The sequence below is a fragment of the Martes martes genome (genome assembly GCF_963455335.1).
Source record: "Martes martes genome assembly, chromosome: 1".
NCBI classification, from domain to species: domain Eukaryota; kingdom Metazoa; phylum Chordata; class Mammalia; order Carnivora; family Mustelidae; genus Martes; species Martes martes.
The window spans coordinates 200,519,604-200,541,576 of NC_137888.1; the positions used below are offsets into that span (position 1 = coordinate 200,519,604).

General features: G+C 55.7%; 2 protein-coding genes across 3 annotated transcripts in view; one reads left to right on the plus strand and one right to left on the minus strand.

Moving 5' to 3' along the window:
* Positions 1–12,797, minus strand: part of NBEAL2 (neurobeachin like 2) — a 30,362-nt gene extending 17,565 nt beyond the window's left edge. Inside the window, exons 1-10 of the mRNA XM_080815457.1 lie at positions 12,722–12,797; positions 5,043–5,131; positions 4,833–4,961; positions 4,647–4,728; positions 4,429–4,553; positions 4,181–4,263; positions 2,462–2,547; positions 2,083–2,365; positions 1,817–1,923; positions 1,256–1,336 (exon numbers count right to left, since the gene is read on the minus strand). Coding sequence (XP_080671583.1) covers positions 1,256–1,336; positions 1,817–1,923; positions 2,083–2,365; positions 2,462–2,547; positions 4,181–4,263; positions 4,429–4,553; positions 4,647–4,728; positions 4,833–4,961; positions 5,043–5,131; positions 12,722–12,772 — 1,116 coding nt within the window. The 5' untranslated portion in view covers positions 12,773–12,797. The remainder of the gene's footprint in view (positions 1–1,255; positions 1,337–1,816; positions 1,924–2,082; positions 2,366–2,461; positions 2,548–4,180; positions 4,264–4,428; positions 4,554–4,646; positions 4,729–4,832; positions 4,962–5,042; positions 5,132–12,721) is intronic.
* A 2,431-nt stretch (positions 12,798–15,228) lies between these two features.
* The window catches only part of CCDC12 (coiled-coil domain containing 12), a 54,715-nt gene continuing 47,970 nt past the window's right edge, over positions 15,229–21,973 (plus strand). For both annotated transcript variants that reach the window (XM_080820298.1, XM_080820299.1), the window contains exon 1: positions 15,229–15,361. In XM_080820298.1, coding sequence (XP_080676424.1) covers positions 15,266–15,361 — 96 coding nt within the window. In that variant the 5' untranslated portion in view covers positions 15,229–15,265. The remainder of the gene's footprint in view (positions 15,362–21,973) is intronic.

Sequence of the window (21,973 nt, forward strand, 5' to 3'; positions counted from 1 at the left end):
TGAGCTGGCTGGAAGCCTTGGGAGTGGGGTTCCAGGCCTTCTACTCCTTGCCCATGCTACTGTGACCCTCACCCTGACCCTAGGGCCCTCTCTGAGTAGCTTGGCCAGACCCCCTTTGACAAAGAGGCCAGGGAAGGAACCAAGACCCTCACTGTGGCAGATCAACAGGGGACCCTCTCACTGTGCCCCTTCTGTCGCTCACTGCTCGGCAGGCTTACAGGTCTCAGTCCCCGCCCATCCCTACCCAAGCTAGACACACACGTGCAGGCAAGTGCTCCATCACCCATGATGATTGAGGGGAGGTGGGAAATCGAGGGACAACCAATCACAGGAGGTTAGAACCAGAAGAACCTTCGAGACCTTGAGTCCTACCCTCCCCCTTGCCCCTAGATGCAGGTGAGGGCACTGAGGCTCACCCTGGCTGAACCTGATAGCTGGAAACAAGCCGTTCACTTGCCCTGCCCCACCCCTGGGAATGGGCTTAGAGAATGTGTCCACAGCTGCCAGACTGCTAGGCTGTGTCTTGGCTCCATGGGGCCTGACTTCCCCAGCGACCTCGAACAACCTCCTTCCCCTCCCCAGGCCTCAGTTTCCTATCTGTAAAAACGAGGGGTCTCACCTGCCTTGTCTGCTTTGTGGAAAAGTAGGTATGCAGGCTCTCAGAAAACAGGTTAAAGCAACAGCCACAGGGGCTGCCTCATGAGGACAAAGCCAGGGGCCCCTCAGGGTTGGGTCCCAGGCAGTAAGCCCCCAAAGAGAGGGTTCTCCATGCGAGCCCCTGACAGCTCCCATGCAAAGTGAGGCAGGGAGACATCATAAGGGGATGAGGGACTCCCAGTGACCTGCTTAAGGCCGGCACAAGGATCCATGGAAAGAAGTGGGCCCATGTGTGGGAACCTCCTTTTCTGTCACAGTCGTGTCCCTTAGTACCTGGGCTTCAGTTTCCCCTTCTAGTAATGGTGGGGGGGGTAGGTGGTTGAGTTTCGAAGGTTCCTTCCAGCTTGGCAAAGCCAAACCCTAGCTCCCAATCCAAATACTGGGTAGGGCACAGATCACTCCTGCCCATTCCCTTGAATAAGTGTCTGGAAGGTGGGTGAAACAGCATGGGGGATGCAGCCCCATTACTAGACCACCGCAGGCCTTACACATATCTGCTCGTTCCCCCTGCACAGGCAGGAAGGGCTCAAAGAGGGAGCCACAGGGGGTGGGTGCCCAAGGAGGTGAGTGCCTGAGCAGGTCAGCCCCAAGGTGGTACCTTCTGGACATCGGGCTCGGTCAGTAACCGGGTAGCCAGGTCACTGTCCCCCTCAGGGGGCGCCCGGGCCTGCAGGTACAGCTGTGGGGAAGGGGGAGGGCACAAGGTGGAGGAGGCAGAGGAGAGAGAAGAGGAGGAAGATGGGGGGAGGGGGGGTTAGAGCGGGACCAGGGGCAGCTGCCAGGGCTCTGTCCCGTGGGAAGGCTACGTGTGCCCTGACACCCAGGCAGAGAGCCCCACCAGGCACTGAGGAAGTCAGGGATCCAAGAGCTGTCCATGCTCAGAACAGACCTAGGTCTGGGGGCAGGGCAGGTAAGTGGGCAGGAGCAGGGACTGTATCTAAAACAGCGGGCCCTCCTCCTGCCCCTGGCCTTGGGGCTGGAGAAAGGGGGACGAGGGGCCAGGGCAGCTCCCGTCCTTCCATCACATCCCTCCTCCTATGGGGTGCAGAGCCATCCCGAGCCTTAGGCCACCCTGCTCACCACAAACCACCCCAGCCCAGTCCAGCCCAGGCTCGCCTAGCAGCCCCCACGAGGGCCCCAGCCTCTGGGCCCCGCCCACCTTGCTGTTCTGGATGAGGCGAGTAAGGTGTTCAAAGCAATTGTTGCTCAGGAAGGTGGCCTGCAGCACCGGCCGGTCCTCGCACGCCAGCATCCGGGGGATGGCATCTGCGGACGGGTCTCGGGTCAGCCCCGCTCCATCCCGTCAGCGACCCCGCCCGCTCGGCCTCTCGCCTTCTTCCCACGCTGCCCGGTCCTGCCTTCCATCAGCGCTTGGACCTTCCCCTGCCGAGCCACCTCCCCAGGAGCCTGGGGGCCCATACCCACCGAGCATGCTGACCCGTAGGGCGACAAGGGCCTCTTCGGGGCCTGGGCTTGGGCCCGCTGGCCAGTCGGCATTAAGGATGCGGAAGTAGCCCTCAAGCAGGGTGCGGAGCTCTGGCCCACGGGGGGGCGTGCGGCTGGCATGCAAGACATGTACGGCCCCCACGAGCGCCTCCAGCGCCAGGGGCACCAGGCGGGGGTCCTGCGCCGGCCCACGGTCCCAGCCCCGTACCACACCCAACAGGCCCTGCACGGAGCCAGCGCTCACAGCCATCTGCCCGTTCTCCTGCAGGTGTGGGCAGAGACGGCAATGGTCAAGGGGCTTGAGCAGCAGAGCCCCTGAGGTGGCTGCCCTCTGGTCCACAGGCTCCTCCGGGCTTACCTTCCCTCCTGCAAGGACAGCCCCGAACAGGTGGACGAGGCGAAGCAGCAGCATGGGGGGCAAGCCATCTGCCCCCTGAAGGCTCTCTGGATAGGGTGGATGGGCAGGACAGGACGACGTCACCAAGCTTGCGGGGGACTACCCAAGAGGGAGGTGCCCTGGGGTCAGGGGAGAGGGCTAGGATATCCCGTGTGAGAGGAAAAGACCCCGTTCTGTCCTTGGCGGTCTAAAATGTCATGGCTCTCTGCTAGGGAGGTCTAGGGAAGACATGGCCCTTCTTTGGGGAACTTGAAGGCCTGTGGTCCTGCCCTGAAAGCCTAGCCTGTCCCCCAGATCCTTAACCTCCAAAGTGGGGACCCCAGAGTAGGCAACACACACCCCCACTCCACTTCCCCCGGCAACCCAGAGTTGAGCTTCTCAGATACAAAGCTGCTCCCGCTACCCTGCGACGGTTGGAGCTTCCTGTGACCTGCTCTGGGGACCTCGCTGTATCTACCATACAGATGCCCCCCCCCCATGCCCCTGCTGGGGACTTCTAGGGGCTTTCACAGTCTCCTATGTGGGAGGCCCACCTGGCTCTGCTCCAGCCAAGCTGGACAGGATGCCAGGCCACAGACTGAAACTCAGAGAGCAGAAGGGACCAGCCCTGGGTCACATGAGTGGTGTGTATGGTGGGGGATGGAGGCAAGAGCAGGGCTCACTAGATTTGGGTGGGATGGGGTGGGACAGAGGGCATCTGAGCTGAAGCATAAGAATGCAGGTGGTCTGGGAAGGGAGAGAAAGCAGTAGGGAAAGTCGTGGAATAATAGCGCATTTCGGGAGGGAGAGGACAGGGTGCAGAGGGCGAGTGGGACTGGAAAGGAAGGCTATGGGAGGAGCAGGATGGGATCCTGAGATGCCAGGCCACCGATGAGGGACTGATGGCAAGAGGAACAAAGTCCAGCCTGTTCGGCGAAGAGCACTCAGGTTGTGAGAGAACGGAGGCAGGAGCTCCCGGGGTGTGGGGTGGGGACGGGGCGTGTCTCCCCTCTTGGAGCCGTGGCCCCTGCTCCAGACCCCAGGCCTGCAGCAACATGACACACCCCAGTGACACTTCCACACCTTCTGTGCTAACAGGCCACCGCCTCACCGAGCCTGGCCTGCCCCAGTCCACAGCCATCCTGCACTGTCCCATCTAAAGTCCTGGCCAGCCTCCCTCTGATGAGAGGAAAAGAGGGGACCAGAGAGAAGAGGATCCCCAGGGACCAGAGGTGGCCAGAGATGTCCTGGGGGTCAGCTTGTCCAGGACTGCGGGAGCAGGAAGCAGAATCCGTGTAGACATTGTCTAAAGGAAGGGGGCAGCCTCCAGCGGTAAAGGGATCAGATCAGGGAGTTTTAAGAAGGTCCAGATCAGAGTGAGATCCAAGTGGCTTCTCATACCCAGGGGGTGGGAGGGAAGAGGGAAGGGAAACTGCTCTCCCCCACCTCATGGAAGCCTTCACTCCGGCCCAGAAAAGAAATTACTCATTTCGCCCAGACCTGCCCTTTCTTTCCTCTCTGGCCCTGAACTCCCTCGCCCCTGGAGGCCTCGTCAGTTTCCCGTGGCGCTCCCAGCTCTGCTGGCTGCCACCACTAAGGGTGTCCCTCCCCTGTGCCCACTGGGATGGGGAACTGCAGGAAGGGGCTCGGGTCTGGGGGTGGGGCCAGGTAGGGGCCGATGGGGCAGGGGCGGGGCCTGACCTCGGAAGAAGGCGCTGAATTCACAGGGCAAAGCCGCTGGAGGGAACTTGTATTTGCTCTTCTCCTTGGAACTGATGACTTCCCTGGGGGTGGGGGTGGGGAACGGGCAGGGGCCCGGGTGAGGCCAGGCACTGCACCCCACCCTGGCCATCCTCCCGCACCAGCCTACCCCTGGGCCTCCTCCCACCTCCAGACCCCGGCCAGAGAGGCCACCCTCGGTGGGTCCTCTGAGGTGGGCTGGCTCTCACCCACTGTGCTGGCGCCGCCAGGTCTGGTAGGGGTCAAAGAGGCCCTCGCAGAGAAGCAGGGCGTGCAGGGCCACATTCTCCAGCAGCAGCCCACGGCCCTCCTGCGATGCTGGGGTTCCTTTCAGCTGGAGGCATGGGGAGAGGGCAGAGGGGGTTCGCTGGGCCCCGGATACCGCCTACCACCCCCCACCCCCGCCCCAGGCTAGAGCCCACCTCACCTCTGCCATCAACCGGGTCAGCAAGGCCAGCACCCGGGGCAGCAGCACCTGGCCCCAACCAGCCTCTACATTCTCCAGGTTCCTGGGAGGGAATGGGGAGAGAGGTCCCAGGGGTACAGCAGCCCCGCCTCTGGCCCCCCTGTTCCCGGCTGCCCACCCTCCCCAGAGAAGGAGGCAGGGACCCACCTGCAGAGGACGATGAAGAGCCTGAGCAGCAGCAGGGCTTGCTCCGGGTCCCCCGCGTCCAGCTGCTCGGCCAGGACATGCAGCGCATCCAGGGGCAGCAGTGGCACCTCGGCGCCCGCCTCCTCCGGCCTACAGGGAGGGGGTCGCTAGGGCACCACGGACCCTGTCTCCCCGCGCCGGTCCCCACCCTCCAGGTAGATCCAGGCTCACCTGCGTGGCTCCAGAGAAGACAGCGAGATGCTGTTCTCGAAGGCACCCACGAAGGCCTTCAGCCACTGCTGCAGGTAGCCCAGGTCCTTCTGCGGGGGGGCGGGGGGCAACAGAGGTGGGGGCAGACCGGGGGCCGTGGACAGGGATTGGAGGCAGGGCAGTGTGGGTGGACGGAGGGAGGAGTGGGTAGGGGAGGAGGGAGGACAGGAAGTTGGAAGGTCAATTGCAGAGGGCTGTCCTGCACATTGACCACTCTCCCAGGACCCCTGTCTGCTTTTCCCAGTCTCCCAGTCTCTGCTCCCACCTCCCTAACCCTTGGGGACTTGGGCAAGCCTGACATGGGGCTTTGGGGTGCACACTCCTGGGATGGGGCCATGGCCCACACTGATGCTGGGGCTGAAGGCCTTCCACCACCCAGCCACCCTTGATCCAAAGCCTTGGGCTCCTTCTTCCAGCTCAGCAGCCACCACCTCCAGGAGACCGTGCAGCACGCACACCATGGGCCAGGAGGACCCATGCACATGCACACTCCCCACACATACAGGCAGAATGCCCTATCTCACCCTGGGAACCTAATGCCCACCCTGGCTGGTTACCTGGACCCCAGGCCCCAAAGCTGGTTCCATGGGCAAGAGGGGCAGCGGCTGAGCCCGAGTTTGGGCGCCCGCCGCCAGGGAAACTTTGGTGTGAACGGGAAACGTCCCCTCCCGCCCCGCCGGGGCAGGAAGCGCAGAGTCACGGTGGGGGAGGAGGGCTGCTTCCTCCCGGCAGACCGCAGGGATGTGGGGGGGCCAGCCCCACCGGGGCACCCAGGGCCCTGCAAGAGAAGCGGTGAAGGACCTGGCCCAGCACCGGGGGCGGGGCCTGGAGTGCAAAGGGGCGGGGCCACACTGCCCAGGGTAGGGCTTATGGACCAGAGACTCGTTTTTTTCTGGCATGAGGTCCCATCTTGGAGTCTAGGGAGGGTTCCCACACCTGCTGCTATAGAACCCTTCGTTCAAGGCACCCACAGCTCCCTGACCCCAATCCAAGCCTCAGGCCTAGGGAACACCATCGATGTGGAGGACTCAGTCATACCTTTGCCCTGCCCCCCCTCCCCTGTGTCCTGGCCTTCCTGCTTGGCCCTACTAGTCTCTACTCCTGGAACAGAGCTGAGTAGATCCTAGCCTAGCCCGGTCTGTTCTAACCTGTAAGCACAGAGTGAGTGGTGGTCTGGAGCTCGTTCTCCCACGCAGCCCTCCTTCCCTACCTGCTGACCTCATCTGCGGCTCCCCCAAACCAGCTGAGCCCAGAAGGCACATTTCTTTCCCAGGGGCAGGGGGTGGGGCAGGGACCAGACTGCAGAAGGCCAGAGGGGTAAGGGACACATCATAGGTGCCGTGACCCCAGTGCCACGCACCTCGACTCAAGGTCTTCCAGAACTACCTTGGGTGGTTGGCTCCTCTCTGCTAGCTGTAGGCTCCTGACCTCAGGGTAGGGACTGAATGGGCCCCAGGGAAGGGGTCAGACCCCAGCAGACTGGGCCAGGTCCACAAGAAACCGGGGCAGAGCAGCCCTCACCCTGTGGCTGGGCACCTTCCTTGTGCATTTGTCACAGATCTGAGACCTAGGCAACTGAGGGAAGGGTTGGGGCCATGGAGGTGCCAGATTTGAAACAAAGCCAGACCTTTGTTTTAGGCCTGGGCCACTCATGGTTGCTGGCCAGCCGGTCCGAGCTGAAAACATGGTCTCTGCCTCGGTGACCCCACAGATCCTGGTCTACCTTCAAAACCGGCCCAACACTATCTGCTCCCTTCTACCCCCAAACCACCCCCAGTCAAGCCATAGACATGTCTCACCTAAAATGCGGGTTCCTTTTGCCCCCCTGCCATTCTGCTGAGTACCTGAAAGCCCAGATTTGACCATGTCCCTCCACCCTAGCCTGAGGATAAGGCCTCAACTGAGCTTGGCATTCCAGGTCCCGAGTACGATCTCAGCTGCTTCTCCAGCCTCTCCGCCCCTCTCCATCTGAGTCACATCCTCTAGTCCAGGTCTCTGTCTATCCTAGGTTCCACTGCCATCCGTGGCTTTGGGCGTTTGGTACTTAAGCAGGAGCCTCCCTGCCTCTTCGTGGCCATCACCTGGTTTGACCCTTCCAGAACCTGGGTGGGCCCCTCAAAACTCTGCACACCCTGACTTTCTGTCCCCAGAACCACACCCACGGCCTGTCCAGCAGGTCCAGGCTGGGCTGGGTTCAGGGCTGCGGCGGTCAAGGTGGCCTTCCGGGCTCTGGGAGAGCACGAGGGGTCTCTAAAGCATGGTACCAGGGAGAAATGGGGTCTCTGCCTATCCTGCCTCTGACCTGGGTCCCGAGGCTTGTGGCTGCCATGCTGGGAGGTATGTCTGCAGGGGTCGAGACTCACAGGGCCGTGGTGGCCATGCAGCATGCCACGGGGTCTGGAGCTGGAAGAGGCGGCTATAGTGCCCGGTCTTCCCACACTTCACAGAGACACCTCAACTAGCTCCTCCCTCCCTTTCCAGCTCGGAGCAGGAATGCAATGCTGGGCAGGGCCAGCCCAGTCCCCAACTTGAAGGGGCCAGGGCCTCATGAAGGCAGGGCAGGAGCAGCCACACTTCTCCTCAGGCCCTGGGGCTCAGCTGTAAGTGGTACCGAGGACCTGGAGGTCCGGGGAGCAAGCCGTGGGGAGGGGGAGGTCAGTGACCCCGGGGGCAATGGGCCTCTGTCTATGCCCGGTCAGCCCTGAGGGCACTCAGTACTGGGGCTGCGGGGCTCCCAAGGGCTAGTTAGGCCCAAACAGTCACTGGGGGTGCATGGAACTGCCACTTCCGTAGAACTCTGAGGTACCCCAGGATGGCTGAAGGCAGGTGGCTGTAGCATGTTACGGGGGGAGGGGGCTAGGGGGCTGTCTGCCAGGGGACAGGGACGACCGAGCTGCTGGACATTGTGCTGCCCCTCCACCCGGCTCACCCTGAGGGGACACCCAGACCTTGCTTCAAACCCCGATCCCAGCCCGTCACCTCCTCTTGGAGTTCATAATGGTGCAATACACAGAAATTTCCTTAACCACCACCCGGCGTCCCGTGTGCCCCAGTACACACACATCGCCACCACTGTCTGCCCAGCAGCCCCTACCCTCCAGATGGCTCAGCCCGAGGGCATTCCTCGCTGTCCCCACACCCATGGGTCCACAAGCGCTTTGCCCTCCGTGCTTCCTCTGCCTGAATGCTCCCCAGAGCCGGCACCTTTCTCGAGCCCCAGCCCTGCCTGGTGCTTCAGAGTTCGGGCTGCCAACTCAGACCAGTGGTTGAGAGCACGGATTCTGGAGTCCAGCTGTGGTTCTCAGACTCCGTAGCTTGTTACTCACCTTAATTCATCTCTCTGCACTGCAGCTGCCCCTTGAAACCCATCCCTCCATACTTGCTTCACAGGTAAAGCCTCTCCAACCACACCCCCCCACCGCAAGCACAGGAGAAGGTGAGGGGGAGCTCCCTCCCCAAATCCAGGGGCTCTGCCTTCCCAAGACCCTGGCATTCTAGGGTGACACTAAAGTTTTCCCCACCCACTTCCAACAGTGACCAATAAGTAGCAGACCTTGGTTCACTGGCAGAGCCAAGGTCTCCTGGGTGTCTGGCCCAGGCAGGTAGAATGGTGTGGGTGGTCCCCAGGTTAGAACTAGGAGCAGGGTAAGGAGAGAAGATTGTAGCTCCAAAGTGGGTGACCCCACCTAGTCAGAATTGCCTGGGTGGTAGCGAGCACCCCATTTCCAGAGACAAACAAGCAGAAATGGGACAGAGTGGGGTGGGGTCCGATCAGGATAACCTCTTTCAGGCCTGGGGGGGGGTCTCCCCACTCAGCATCAGGAGGGAGATGGCAATGTCAAGCCAAAGGTGGTTTCTGGCTACACCAGGATGCCTGAAGGTCAGACTTGGAGGACCTTGAGTCAAAGAAGGAAGCTAGAAGATGGGGACTCTGCCAGAGGCAGGGGCAACTGAGGCACAGTGGTGCAAGTGCCCAGGGGGCTGGGCCAGTCTCTCCCCATTACCTGGGGACAGGGTCTTGCAAGGGGTGGACCTTCTGGTCTCCATAATGCCCCCCAGGGCTTAACCTTCCCCTTGTCCTATCACTATGGAAACCGAGAATTTCCTTTCAGGGTCCCCATAGTAACCGACCCCGTTTCCATGGGGACCCCACACTTCCACATCAGCGCCCCAGTTGCCATAACAACTCCAGGGATTACCAGCCCCTCCCCCCAAGCCTGGGCTCTGTGCTATTCTCCCCATCACCTCAGTCTGGCCTCCTTCAGTTGCCTTGGTAATAAAGGCAGGGAAGGGGGAGACCTGGTTGCCCTAAGGAGGCTCGCCTACATTCCCTTCTCCTGGTTCGAAAGGGTAAACTGAGGCACAGGATGGCATAGGACCCAGCTGAGGTCCTAGAGGGAGCAGAGAGCCTGACCAGGTTTCCATGAGGCAACAGAGCTCATCAGTCAGGGTGAAGGACCGAGGCGGGGTGCACAGAGCACGGTCAACTCCAGCTCTGACCTGACCTCCCTCTGACTCTGGACCCTGAGTCCCCAGTGGCATAACTGAAAGAGTTCAGCCTGGGCTCCCCACCTGGAACCTGAATGTCTGTCCTGTCCTGACCTCTGTGGCCCTGAGTGCCCCAGATGTCAGGCCCCCCAGCGCTCCCTTTCACTGGGGGGGCTGTCGAGCATCACTTTGCTCCAGTCCAAAGGAGCTGCTCCTTTGCATGTTATTTTGCATAACTTTTATATGCCGTCCAAGGGCCAGCCCCAGTCCTCTGATCCTTGCCCCCATCCTGGATCTTCCTGGGGAAGCCCCACCCATCACCCAGGCCTCCCTCTCACTCCTGACCCCTGGCCTCTCCAGGTGCTTGCTCCTGGCCTTCCCATCCCCTCTGCCCACAAGACCCAAACTCAGCCTCCTGACAACCAGTCACTGGCTGGGGGGCTCGTCTCCTGCAGCCAGCCACGCAGTGGATATGCAGGGGGCCTCTCAAAGTGTGGGGTGCAGGGAAACTGCCAAGCAGCAAGCACAGTGAGGGTGAAATGGGGACCTGCGCTGAGGTCCAGCTTGGTCAGGGGGACAGGAGACAAATGCCCCCTCGAGCAGGAGGGAGAAGGCTCCACGCAGAGGACACAGCTTGTGCCATCCCAGGGTGCAGAACCCACCAGAGGCTTCCTGCCCACAGGACTAGACCTTTCCTGGGCAAAGGAACACAGGAGGAAAACTGGGTTGGAGCTCTGCCAGACTCTACCCCAAACTTATCCCATGACCTTGGTATGACCCTGCCTTGCTTTCCCTACTGGGGCCCTGAGGGGCTCTGACTAAGTGATGTCCAGGAACGCTCTGGTCCTCCTTCCTCTCTCAGAAGCCACCAGGCGCCACCTTCCCCACTTGTGACCCCCAACGGAGTAGGGCCCACAGAGGGAGGGGGAGCGGGCAGGTCTGAACCTGGGGTCTGTGAGGAGATTGGAAGGGCAGAAAGGGGGTGCTCCCTTGGGCGGGCCTAGACCCACAACTGGGAAAACAGGTTTCCCAGCTGATGTCAGCTCTCTCAGCTGAGGGGAGGGGCGCGGTTGTTGGGAGAACCTTCTGGCTGGGTGGCTGGCCAACTCAGGGGTCTCTCGACACCCTCTATCAGTTCAGTCTCTTCCCTCACCTTCCCCCACCCCTCCCACGCAAGCACACACACACAATAGGTCCCTAGCAGGCCTCAAAGTAGCACAGGCACCACTCCCTGGGAGCCCAGCATGGAGGGGTGGGGACCTGTTCCGGGAGCAGGAGCAGGACCAAGCGGGCAGGAAGGCAGCGCTGGGAGGTTGGCCGAAGCTTCCGGTTCACACTCACATCCTGGATTTGTTTGCCAGGCCCTAGGCCGCCCCCTGACTGCCCGGGCTTCTAGGGCTCCAGCCAGCCAGCCGGTGCCCCAGACCTGCCCTGGTGAGAGGAGGAGCTGGGGCAGGGTGCTAAGCCCCTCCTAAGGGAATGGGGGCGCGGACCTGGAGGTCCAGTCCTGGGAGACCACACCTAGCCGGCCTTCTCCCGGCAGCACTAACATTAACATCCCTCAGACTCACTACCTGGTTCATGCCCCCCTTCGTCCCGTCACAGGTGGCAAAACCAAGGCCCAAGAATCTGCCCACAGCCATTGGGGCTATCAGAGGCATGAGGGCCAGATGCAGGTTTCCTTCTGAATCTTTTCTCTTCACAAGGACCAACCCTTGGAGATGTAGACAGAGAGGCCTGAGTGAGGGGCCCCCAGGGGGCCAGGAGCTTTCCCTGGTCCAGACAAGCCAGATGGGCTACCCCTTTGTAGAGTCTAGGCCAGCCCTGAGGTCAGGGTTGGGACAAGTTTACAGACACAGAAGTAGAGACTCAGGTGTAAAGAGCTTTTGCCTTGGGTCACACCAGACAGAGACCCTACACACACTGCCTCCTGCCAGCGGCCTGGACCTCTCACCCCCCGCAGTGGACTCAAGAAGCCATGGTCCTTGTGGCCTGGATTCTCGGTCCCTAGGGCCCCACATCCAGCCTGCAGTCCTAGGAGACAGTCCACCAGCCTCTTCACAGAGGGCCAGCTGATCTGGTCACGAACTTGAACTTCCCCCTAGTGACGAGATCAGGGGCACACAATAGTCCATTGTACCCAGGGCACACCTGAGCCAGGAGCATGAATCCAGGCAGGTGCAGGGAGGGAGGCCGATGCTAGATGAAGAGGAGGGGGGCATTACCCTGGGATCCCTCCCTGCTGTGAAAGCAGAGGAAAGTGGGAGCCTAGGTGCGTGACACACAGAGTCTGGGGGACACCAGGCTCTCAACTCTCTCAGGACTCGGGGGTGGGAGTCATTCCCTTCACCTTCTGAGGCCCCGTGAGGTAGTCTCTGAGACAGGACAGGGAGCTCAGGAGGGAAGGGCCTCCCTCCACCCCTTTCAAACATCCCTTCTATCTCACCTTCCCACCTCCCCTTTCCCCTCCCTCTGCATCCAAAGCAAATCTTTTCTTCTGGCTGGACCCCCAGGTCCACCCAGGGGCGGGGTAAGGGCCTCCTAGGATCAGGGTCAGGGAGGAGCTCATCACCGCCGGCGCACTGATGCGGAGTAGCTTGAGCTGACTCAAACGGGGCCAAAGTAGGGACGCCCCCCTACCTCTCACCCCCAACGCCCGCCTACCGGCAACCCCCCACCCCGCAGCCCACTCAGACCCTTCGGCCCTGACCACCCAGTAGGGCCGCGCCCACAGGAGAGTCAAGCCCAAATGCAAACGAAGCCTTCCTGCCCCTCCCAACACAACAAAGTCTCTCATTTATTCTCCGAGCCTCAGTTTCTCCATCTGTAAAAGGGGGTCGGTGTCCGGCCGTCTCGACCTGGGCCCCTCTCCTCATCAGGCACAACCGAGGTTGCGCGGTCCCCACAGAAGAAGCTCTTGTGAGATGCACGCCTGCGGGGGTCATCCCCCAGGTATAAGCGCCTGAGGCGCCGGAGGCGCTGGAGGCACCGGCGGGCCGGGGGCGGCGCACACGTGTGTGCGGAGCCCGAGTCCGCTCGGCGCGCGCGTGCATCTACGCGGTCCCGGGAACGCGGGGCGCAGGTGCAGCCGGAGCGGGGAGCGGGGAGCGCGGAGCTGGGGGCACAGCGGGAGCGGCGCGGGGCGGGCTCACCTGAGCGTAGTAGAGCAGCCACAGCTCGTACAACCGCTCCGAGGCGGCCATGTCCCGGCCCGGCTCCGGCCCTGCTGCGCGCCACCTGCCGCCGCCGCCTCCTCCGCGCCGCCCGCCGGCTGCCCTCGGCCAGGCCCATGGGCGGAGGGCGTCACTCCGGGGCGGAGCGGCGCGGTACTACTCGGGGAAGTAGTACTGGCCCCCGCCGCGCTGAGCCACCCAAGTCCGCACGCTCCTCCTCCTCGCGGCCGGCCGCCGCCCGGCTTCCTGCACTTAGCTGCCGCTACCACCGCCCCGCCTCTCCCGGGACCGTGCAAAGGGCGGGGAGCCCGGAGGGAGGAGGAGCTTGAGGTCAGGGCGGTCCCGGAGGGCGCCCAGCAGTCCCGCCTTCAGCAGTGCGAGCCCCACACTGCGCCTCGGGAAGGGTGGATCTGAGCCTCCTGGATGTGGGTCGGGGTCAGGTATTTCAAACTTGCCCCCCTCACAGTGCGCCGGGCTGGAATTGCCTCCCTTCGTGCAAGGATGGGGTCTCCGTCTCCCGGGCAGGAGGGTGGGGGGCAGGGGCTGCGGGCCGCGTTCAGATGGCCAGAGTCCTTCAACAAATGGTAACAACAACCAGCGGCCACTTGTAGAGTTTACCACGTGCCTGGTGCTGTTCTAAGCGCTTTAATGGGGAGACCGACATGCCACGTTTTTGCTCCTACTGTTTGTGGTGCAGGATGGGGACATCAGAGAGCAGTGCCCTTCATCTCTCCTGCAGATCCCTGGGAGATTTAAGCAATCCTCACGGGTTCCCTCTTCCAAGAAGCCTCCTAGATGCTCCCGTAAAGCATCCTCCACTCAAGGGCCCAGCAGTGGTCTTCACATCTTTTGTTTTCTTTAACCTCAAGAGGTTAAAGGCAAGAGGATGTCTCATGCCTCTGTTTTACAGGTGGAGAAATTGAAGCCCAGATGGGCCAAATGAAAATTACTTGGGTAGCCAGGGACAGTGTGGACAGGGTAGACAGGGATGGAGGCCTGACTGACTCTTTGCTGGCCCACTGCCATCATCACCCCTGGACCTCTTCCTACCCCCTCCCCTGGCCAGCCTGCCAGGGAGGTGAGGGGCCACCTGGTGTTGGGCAGGGGTCAGGCCCTTTGTTGGAGCCAGGGAGAAGTCTGTGGAGCCCAGAAAGGTACTCTCAGGTAGAGGAACTGGAGTCCGGAGTCTCCCAGACCTTGAGTGGCCAAGAGAAGACAAACACTTTCCGGTTCCCATCCTTTTCTGTCCTCCTGACTTCTTCTTAGGCAGCCGCTCCACTCTGGCCTTTTTTCCTGCCCTGTGCATCCTACCTCTGAGCTGACATTTCCTGAGCACCTGCTACCTGGTACTCCCTGGGACCCTGGTACAGGTTCTGACGATTTGCCCCTCTGGATGTGGGGAACAGAGCACCAAAAGGTCCTGGCTAGTGAAGTTAAGAGGGTCATTTTGGAGGGGCTGGACAGATGTCTTGTGGCACAGGGGCCTCTGAAAGGAAGTGGGAGGAGTGGACATCCACCTGCTACCAGCCTGGGAATGGAGACCCTAAGCAGGAAACAGCTTTGCTGGGAGACAAGTCATGGTATGTGTTGGGGGGAGGGAGACATGGCCTCTAGTTGGCTTTGGGGACCTTGGCATCCTGTAAGAAGATCTTAACTTCAGCCAAAGTGGTCTCCTGGTTGTCAGGACATGCTGGTTAATGCAGGAAAGAAGACCCTGGCAGCTCCTGCTGGCGAGCAGTGTAACTCTTGCCTACCTGTTGCAATCAAGGCCAAATCAACTTCAGTAGTTCTCAGGAACTAAGCTCGGGGGGTTCCTGGAGGCCCACTGGGCCTACTTTGGGGGTTTGTTCTTCTCCAGGTTAGGTAGTCTGACTCTGAGTACCTTGCCTCTCCGGGGGGGACTTGGAGGTGGGAGGGCATCACTCATGAGCCTGGAGGAAACGGCCATCCAGCCAAGCCCTGCACTGCACAGGCTTTGTCTGAGCGGAGAGCGGATACAGAAGGGCCTAGGGGCTCATGAACAAGTGCATCCAGGAGGTCACTGAGACCTGTAGAGGAAGGAAGAGGCAGAGCTTTTATTAAACTGTGATCAGAGTGGAGGGTCAGGGAAGACTTCTTGAAGGCATTCGGGCCTTGAAGAATATGGACAAGGGGACAGGGCTGGGTCAGCGCATTCCGTGCTGCGGGTATGGAGTGAGGGGCGTGGTTGGCGTTTGCTTAGGCAAAAGCAGAGCAATCGACGCGCTCTATCCTCCTTCACTCAGGTCTGATTCCACTTGCTGCTTTCTCATTGATGGGCATTGGACGAATCGAGTCTTATGGCCTTTCTCTTTACCGTGCCCTCCCCCAGCAGGCGAGGCAAGTTGCGAGGAAAGGTGGGGCGGGCCCTACTATAGCAACTCAGTATTGATTGGCTTTCAGGACTTCCTGATCTCCCGTTCTCGTCACTGGATTGGCCGCCAGAGGTTAATCTACTCCCCGGGCCTGCGCGATGCAGGACGAGAGAAGAGGAGGGTGGGCAACATGGCGGCTACTGCGGCTGGTGTGGGCCGGCTAGAGGAAGAGGCGTTGCGGCGAAAGGAACGGCTGAAAGCCCTAAGGGAAAAAACCGGGCGCAAGGTGAGGAATGTAGAGTGAGGGCCGTGGCTTAGGTAGCCAGTATTCGGGTCCAGAACAGGGACGAGAGGGCAGGGGACTACTAGGAAAAGGCAGCTGCGGGTGACGCGCATGCGCTCGCGGATGGTGCTTGCGCGAGGAGTCGGAGCCCCCCTACCAGGTGTAGTGGTAGCTGCCTGGGACTCTTTTGGCGCTGGTGCTCCGTCGCCGCGCATGCGCGAGGCGGGGCGAGGGTTTTCGGTTTCTTTCTTGAGTTTGTCTTATGCGTCTCCAGGGCAGTTTCTAAGTTTTGGATGCTCGTTGTATTAGGCGTATTTTTTTCGCTTTTCAGCGCCCTGAGTCATCCCCTTTCCCCCACGACCTAGCCGGCCTTCCAGCCTGGTGAAATTCAGTGACTGTGGCAGACCCTCCCTGTCCGCCACCGCACCTTGGGCAGGGCAGTACGGGACGGTACTCTGGGCGCCCAGCTGGAATTTGAGTACAAAAGTGCAAAAATAAAGACCCATTTCTAGGTCAGGGTGCACCTCAGGGAAAGAGGAGGACACTTAGTTGTTCCTAGGCTACTTCTCTGGGGATGAACCTCCTAATCCTATTAGTTACCAAACTTGGAAGCATCTTTCTTGCTTTTGTTTGACACCAAAACGGTCCCATTCCATTTCCACCTCGTTGCTCTCTCCGAGTAATCAAGAGGAAGGAGAGCTCTGAAGTTCATTGCCTGTGTGCAAACCCTGGCCTTGTCACTTGGGGCTGTGGGACTTGGGACAAATTGCTTCATATCCATGAGCCTGTTTCTTCATGTCCACAGTGGAGGATAAGAAGTCCTCTATATTAATTCTCGTTGGGTTATTTTGAGATCTGACAGGGTCCTCTGTATGAAAGAGCACTAGAGCCCACAGAGGGTGGAGGCTTTCAGTTCCGCTGTTGTTGGATGAGCAAAAACTGTTAATTCTACAAAATATAAAGGCTAGTAAATATCTAGACCTTGGATGGGAGAGGGAAAACAGGGACTCAGCTTTCCAACTTTAGAGAGTCAGGCTGGTCAGTCAGGCCCCTGTTTCCTTTCTGCATGGCCACTCTGTGGGAAAGTGAAAGGGGAAGTAATAAAGAGTGAAAGCTAGCGGGATTGGTTTCTGCTTTTGTTGGCATGTTGTTGGCCCTGTCAGAGGGTTCTGCGCCAAAACTGCCTGGCAGAGGGAAACTCAGGCCTCAGCTTTTCAGTGGCTAGCCAGCCTGTGCTGTTGGCTGGGATTTGGGGCCCAGATTACTGTGACTGGGCTTGAGGTTAGAATACAACGGATAACATAGCATCCTTAGGGCCTGTTGCCATGGGAAGGATGCCCAGGCCATCAGGAGAAGTGGCCTTTAAAGACGGATTCTCTCAAAGGGCTGAAAATACGGCCCGATGGTTATTTTTTCCCTATCTTTTTTTTATTGTGGCAGAATGTATGTAACATAAAGTTTACCATTTGAAATATGTTCATAATGTTATATAACTGTACCACTATGTCCAGAGCTTTTTCACCATCCCAAATGTACACTCTGTACCCATTAAACAGTAACTCCCCACCCTAGCCCCTGACAACCACCATTCTATTTGACTACTTTAGGTATCTTATATAAGTAGAATCATACAGTATTTGACTTTCTTTGACTGGCTTATTTCAACCAGCATAACTTTTTTTTTTTTAAGATTTTATTTATTTACTTGTCAGAGAAAGAGAGAGAGAGCATAAGCAGGGGGATTGGCAGGTGCAGGCACAGGGAGAAGCAGCCTCCCTGCTGAGCAAGGAGCCTGATGTGGGGCTTGGTCCCAGGACCCTGGGATCAAGTCAGACGCTTAACTGACTAAGCCACCCAGGTGTCCCCAGCATAAAATTTTTAAGGTTTATCCATGTTGTAGCATATGTGAAATTTCATTCCTTTTTAAAGTTGGATCATACTCCTTTGTACTATACCGTATTTTATCTGTTTGAGGTTGCTTCTAACTTTTGGCTGTTGTGAGCCATGAATGTATAAATAAATATCTATTTGAGTCTCCATTTTCATTTCTTTTGGGTGTGAACCCAGAAGTGGAAATTTTGGATTATATAGCAGTTCTGTGTTTAACCTCTGAAGGAACTGCCATGTTGTTTTCCACAGCAGCCATGGACATGGATTCCTGTTTTTCTACATCCTTGTCAACACTTGGTATTTTCTGTTTTGTTGATTATAGCCATCCTATTAGGTGTGAAATGGTATCACATTGTAATTTTGATGTGCATTTCCGTAGTGATCAGTGAGTCATGTTGAGCATCTTCTCATGTGCCTATGGCCATTTGTATATCTTCTTTGGAGAAGTGTCTGTTCATGTCCTTCCCCTGCTGCCATTTTTCTTTTTCTTTTTTTTTTTTTTTTAAAGAGAAAGACAGTCTTTTTTTTTTTTTTTTTTAAGAATTTATTTATTTATTTGACAGAGAGAGAGAGAGATCACAAGTAGGCAGAGAGGCAGGCAGAGAGAGAGGAGGAAGCAGGCTCCCTGATGAGCAGAGAGCCCGATGAGGGGCTCGATCCCAAGACTCTGAGATCATGACCTGAGCCGAAGGCAGAGGCTTAACCCTCTGAGCCACCCAGGCGCCCCTGCCATTTTTCTTTTAAAGATATATTTATTTGGGAGAGAGAGAGAGTTTGCGCACACGAGTGGGAGGAGGGTCAGAGGGAGAGAATTTTCAAGCAAACTCTACACAGAGTATGTGGGGCTACAACCCATAAGGTCATAATCTGAGCTGAAACCAACCAAAAGTCCAATGCTTTACTGACTGAACCACCCAGGCACCCCTTCGCCCATTTTTTAATTGACTTTTGTTGTTGTTGAGTTGTAGGAGTTCTTAATATATTCTGACTATTAATCCCCTATCAGATATGGGATTTGCAGATGTTTTCTCCCAATTCCATGGTTGTCTTTTCACTTTCCCAATAATGTCCTTTGATGCCTAAAGTTCTTAATTTTGATAAAACACAATTTATTTTTTCTTTTGGTGCATCTGCTTTTGGTGTCATGTCTGAGGAACCTTTATCAAACCTTGGATCCTGAAGCTTTTCCCCATGTTTTACCCTAAGAGTTTTATAGTTTTAGCTCTTATATTTAGGTATTTGATCCATTCTGAGTTAATTTTTATGTAGGTATAATGTAAGTGTCTAATACAGTGTCTGGCATGTGAATATCCAGTTTTCCCAGTACCATTTGTTGAAATAACTGTCCTTTCCCTATTGAATGGTCTTCCCTATTGAATGTCCTTTCCCTGTTGAATGGTCCTTTCCCTACTAAATTGTTGAAAATAATTTCACCATATCTGTGAGAGTTTATTTCAGGACCCTCTATTCTTCTCTTGGTTTATATGTCTGTCATTATGCCACTGCCATACTCTTTTGATTACTATAGCTTGTTGTAAGTTCTGAAACCAGAAAGTATGAATCCTCTTAGTTCTCTTTCAAGATTGTTTTGGCTTTTTGGGATCCCTGAGATTCCATATGAATTTTAGAATGGATTTTTCTGTTTGTGCAAAGAATGCTGTTGAGATTTTGATATGGATTGTACTGAGTCTGTAAACAGTTTTGGGGAGTATTGCCATCCTAACAATATTAAGTCTTCCAGTCCATGAGCATGGGATGTCTTTCCATTTAAGTTGTTAATTCTTTTTTAAATTTATTTATTTGACAAGAGAAGAGAGAAAAAGAGAGCACAGGTGGGGTAAGGGGCAGAGGGAGAAGCAGACTCCCCGCTGAGCATGGAGCCTGATGGAGGGCTTGATCCCGGGACTCCAGGATCATGACCTGAGCCAAAGGCAGATGCTCAACCAACTGACCCACCCAGGTACCCCTTAAGTTGTTAATTTTCATTTAAGTCTTTAATTTTTTTTTTTTTTTTAGCAGTGTTCTGTAGTTGTCAATGTACAAGCCTTTAGCTCCTTGATTAAAAATCTCCTAAGCATTTTATTCTTTTTGGTGCTGTTGTAAAGGAGATTGTTTTCTTAATTACCTGTTCAGATTGTACATTGCTAATACATACAGAAATGCAACTGATATTTGTCTGTTGATTTACAAAATTGACATCCTGGAACTTTGCTGAATTTGTTAATTATTCTAACAGTTTTTTCATGGACTCTAGATATTTCTACATATAAGATCATATCATCTGTGAACAGATACAATTTTAGTTCTCCCAATTTGGAAGATTATTGGAAGATTATTTCCTTTTCTTGCCTGATTGCTCTGGCTAGAACTTTGAGTATCATGTTGGCTAGAAGTTGTGAAAGCAGTCATCCTTGTTATGTTCCTTATCATGGAAGAGCTTTCGGTGTTTCACCATTGAGTGTGACATTCACTGTGGGTTTTTCGAATATGACCTTTATCATGTTGAGGAAGTTTCCTTCTATTCCTAGCTTTTTGACTGTTTATATCATATCACTCTCATAACAAAGAGAGTTGATTTTTGTCAAATGCTTTTTCTTCATCAATTGAGATGATCATGTGATTCCCCCCCATCCTATTATTATATTGCATTAGTTGGTTTTTGTATGTTGAACCATTTTTGCATTGGAGAGTAAATTCCCCTGGTCTTTAGTCCTTGATGGATTCGATTTGTTAGTATTAGAATTCACCAGTAAAACTGTCTGGCCCAGGGCTTTTTTCTTTATTAGGAGGGTTTTGATTACTTACTCAATATCCTTATTAGTTACAGATGTATTTAAATCTTCTATTTCTTCATGAGTCAGTTTAGGTACATTGTGTGTTTCTAGGATTTTGCCCATTTCATCTAGATTTTCTAATCTGTTGGTGTATTGATTGCTACTTTAATTGGCTTTAATCTTCCCATTTCTGGCTTCAGAAAGCTCTTGGCCATGAACCCATTTCTTAAAAAATGTGCAGCCGGAAATCACATGGCTTCTATGTTGGAATTGAGAGTTCACTGGCCTTTGGAGTTTCCTTTCATTCTTTTTAAGGAAGAGTTATTGTGAAGCCACATTCTTGCTCCATTAGAAGCCTTCTCCTTTCCTGTTGCATCTTTCCTATTCAGGAGCTCCTGATTTTTCTACTTTCTCTAGTCCTTTTCTTACAAAGGGGAAGTTAGAATTTTTTGTTGACTCTTCAGTTTCCAGTCTGTGGTATCAGTGGGTGGTTCAGTGGCAGGTGATGAAGTGTTGTTTGGCTTGGTTGAAAGTGGGTTATTGGAGCTGGTAATTCCTTCCTTCCGCAGACATGTACTGGGTACATCCTGGGCACCAGTCGTGAGGCACTAGAGGTGTAGCGCTGAGCAGAGCAGACAGAAGTCTCTGCCCCGAGCAGCTTGCAGTCAGCTGGGGAGACAGAGGGTCAGGCAACATAGGTAGTGTTAGGTAGAGAAGGTGCAAGGAGAGGAAAGAAGGAAAGTGAGGTGGGGAGTACCTAGTGCTCGTGATTTTCTCTGTAGCTCATAACGGTTTAATTTTCTTTATTAACAGTGTTTTCAGATTTGACATAGAAACGATGCCAGCTGCCTGCTTTATCTTGTCTAGGTCTTGATGACAAACCTGAGAAGAAGGCAAGAGGAGGGTTAATTTAGGGGCGCCTGAGTGGCTAAGTCAGTTAAGCAGCTGCCTTCAACTCAGGTCCTGATCCCAGGGTCCTGGGATCGAGTCCCGCATTGGGGGGGGGGTCCCTGCTCAGCGGGGAGTCTGCTTCTCCGTCTGCCACTGCCTGCCGCTCTGCCAACTTGTGCTTTCTCTCTCTATCTCTCTGTTAAATAAATAAATAAAATCTTTAAACAACAAAAAGAGGAGGGTTAGTTTATAGATGGAAGCACTGAGGCTAATAAATGTGAGGCGGTTTGCCTGAGGTCACATAGCTAGGAGGCACCCAAGTGCGTGTTAGCTTAGGAGAGGCCATGAGAACAGGTGGTGACTCTCTTTGTGTACCGACTTGGACTGGCTGCCCAGATGCAAGGTAGGGGAGAAACTGGAAGAACCAGTTGTATACTTTCTAATACCCTTTGGTTTTGTGAGTTACACGCTCAAGAACATAACAAAACAAGAAACAACAGTGGTAAAAGAGGATAGGCCCCAAGTCCAGTCTGCCCTGATGTGCATGTCTTAATCCCCTGTGGATCCTGATCTGGTCCTCCTTTCCCCTGATAGGGATGGGGATACCCTGATTTGCCACAGTTTTGTATCTTTCAATGGTGAAATACACATAACATAAAATTTTCCGTTTAAGCATTTGTCATTAGGATATTTACAGCATTGTGCAACCATCACCACGATTTCCAAAACTGTTTCATCACACCAAACAGAAACTCTACCCACCCCCCAGTGGCGGTTCCCTGTTAGCCTCACCCCAGCCCCTTGCAACCACTAATCTGCTTTCTGTCTCCATGAGTTTGCCCATTCCAAGTACCTTGTGTAAGTGGGATCTTAACAATATTTGTCCTTTCTTGTTTGGCTTACTTCGCTTAGCAGAAGCATCAGTTTTCAGGGTTCATCCACATTCTAGCGTGCAAGAGCCTTTCGTTCCTTTTTAAGGCTGAGTAATATTCCATTGTAGGTATATACCACACACAGTGGATGTTCATTCCTCTGTTGATGGACACCTTTTGGCTCTTGT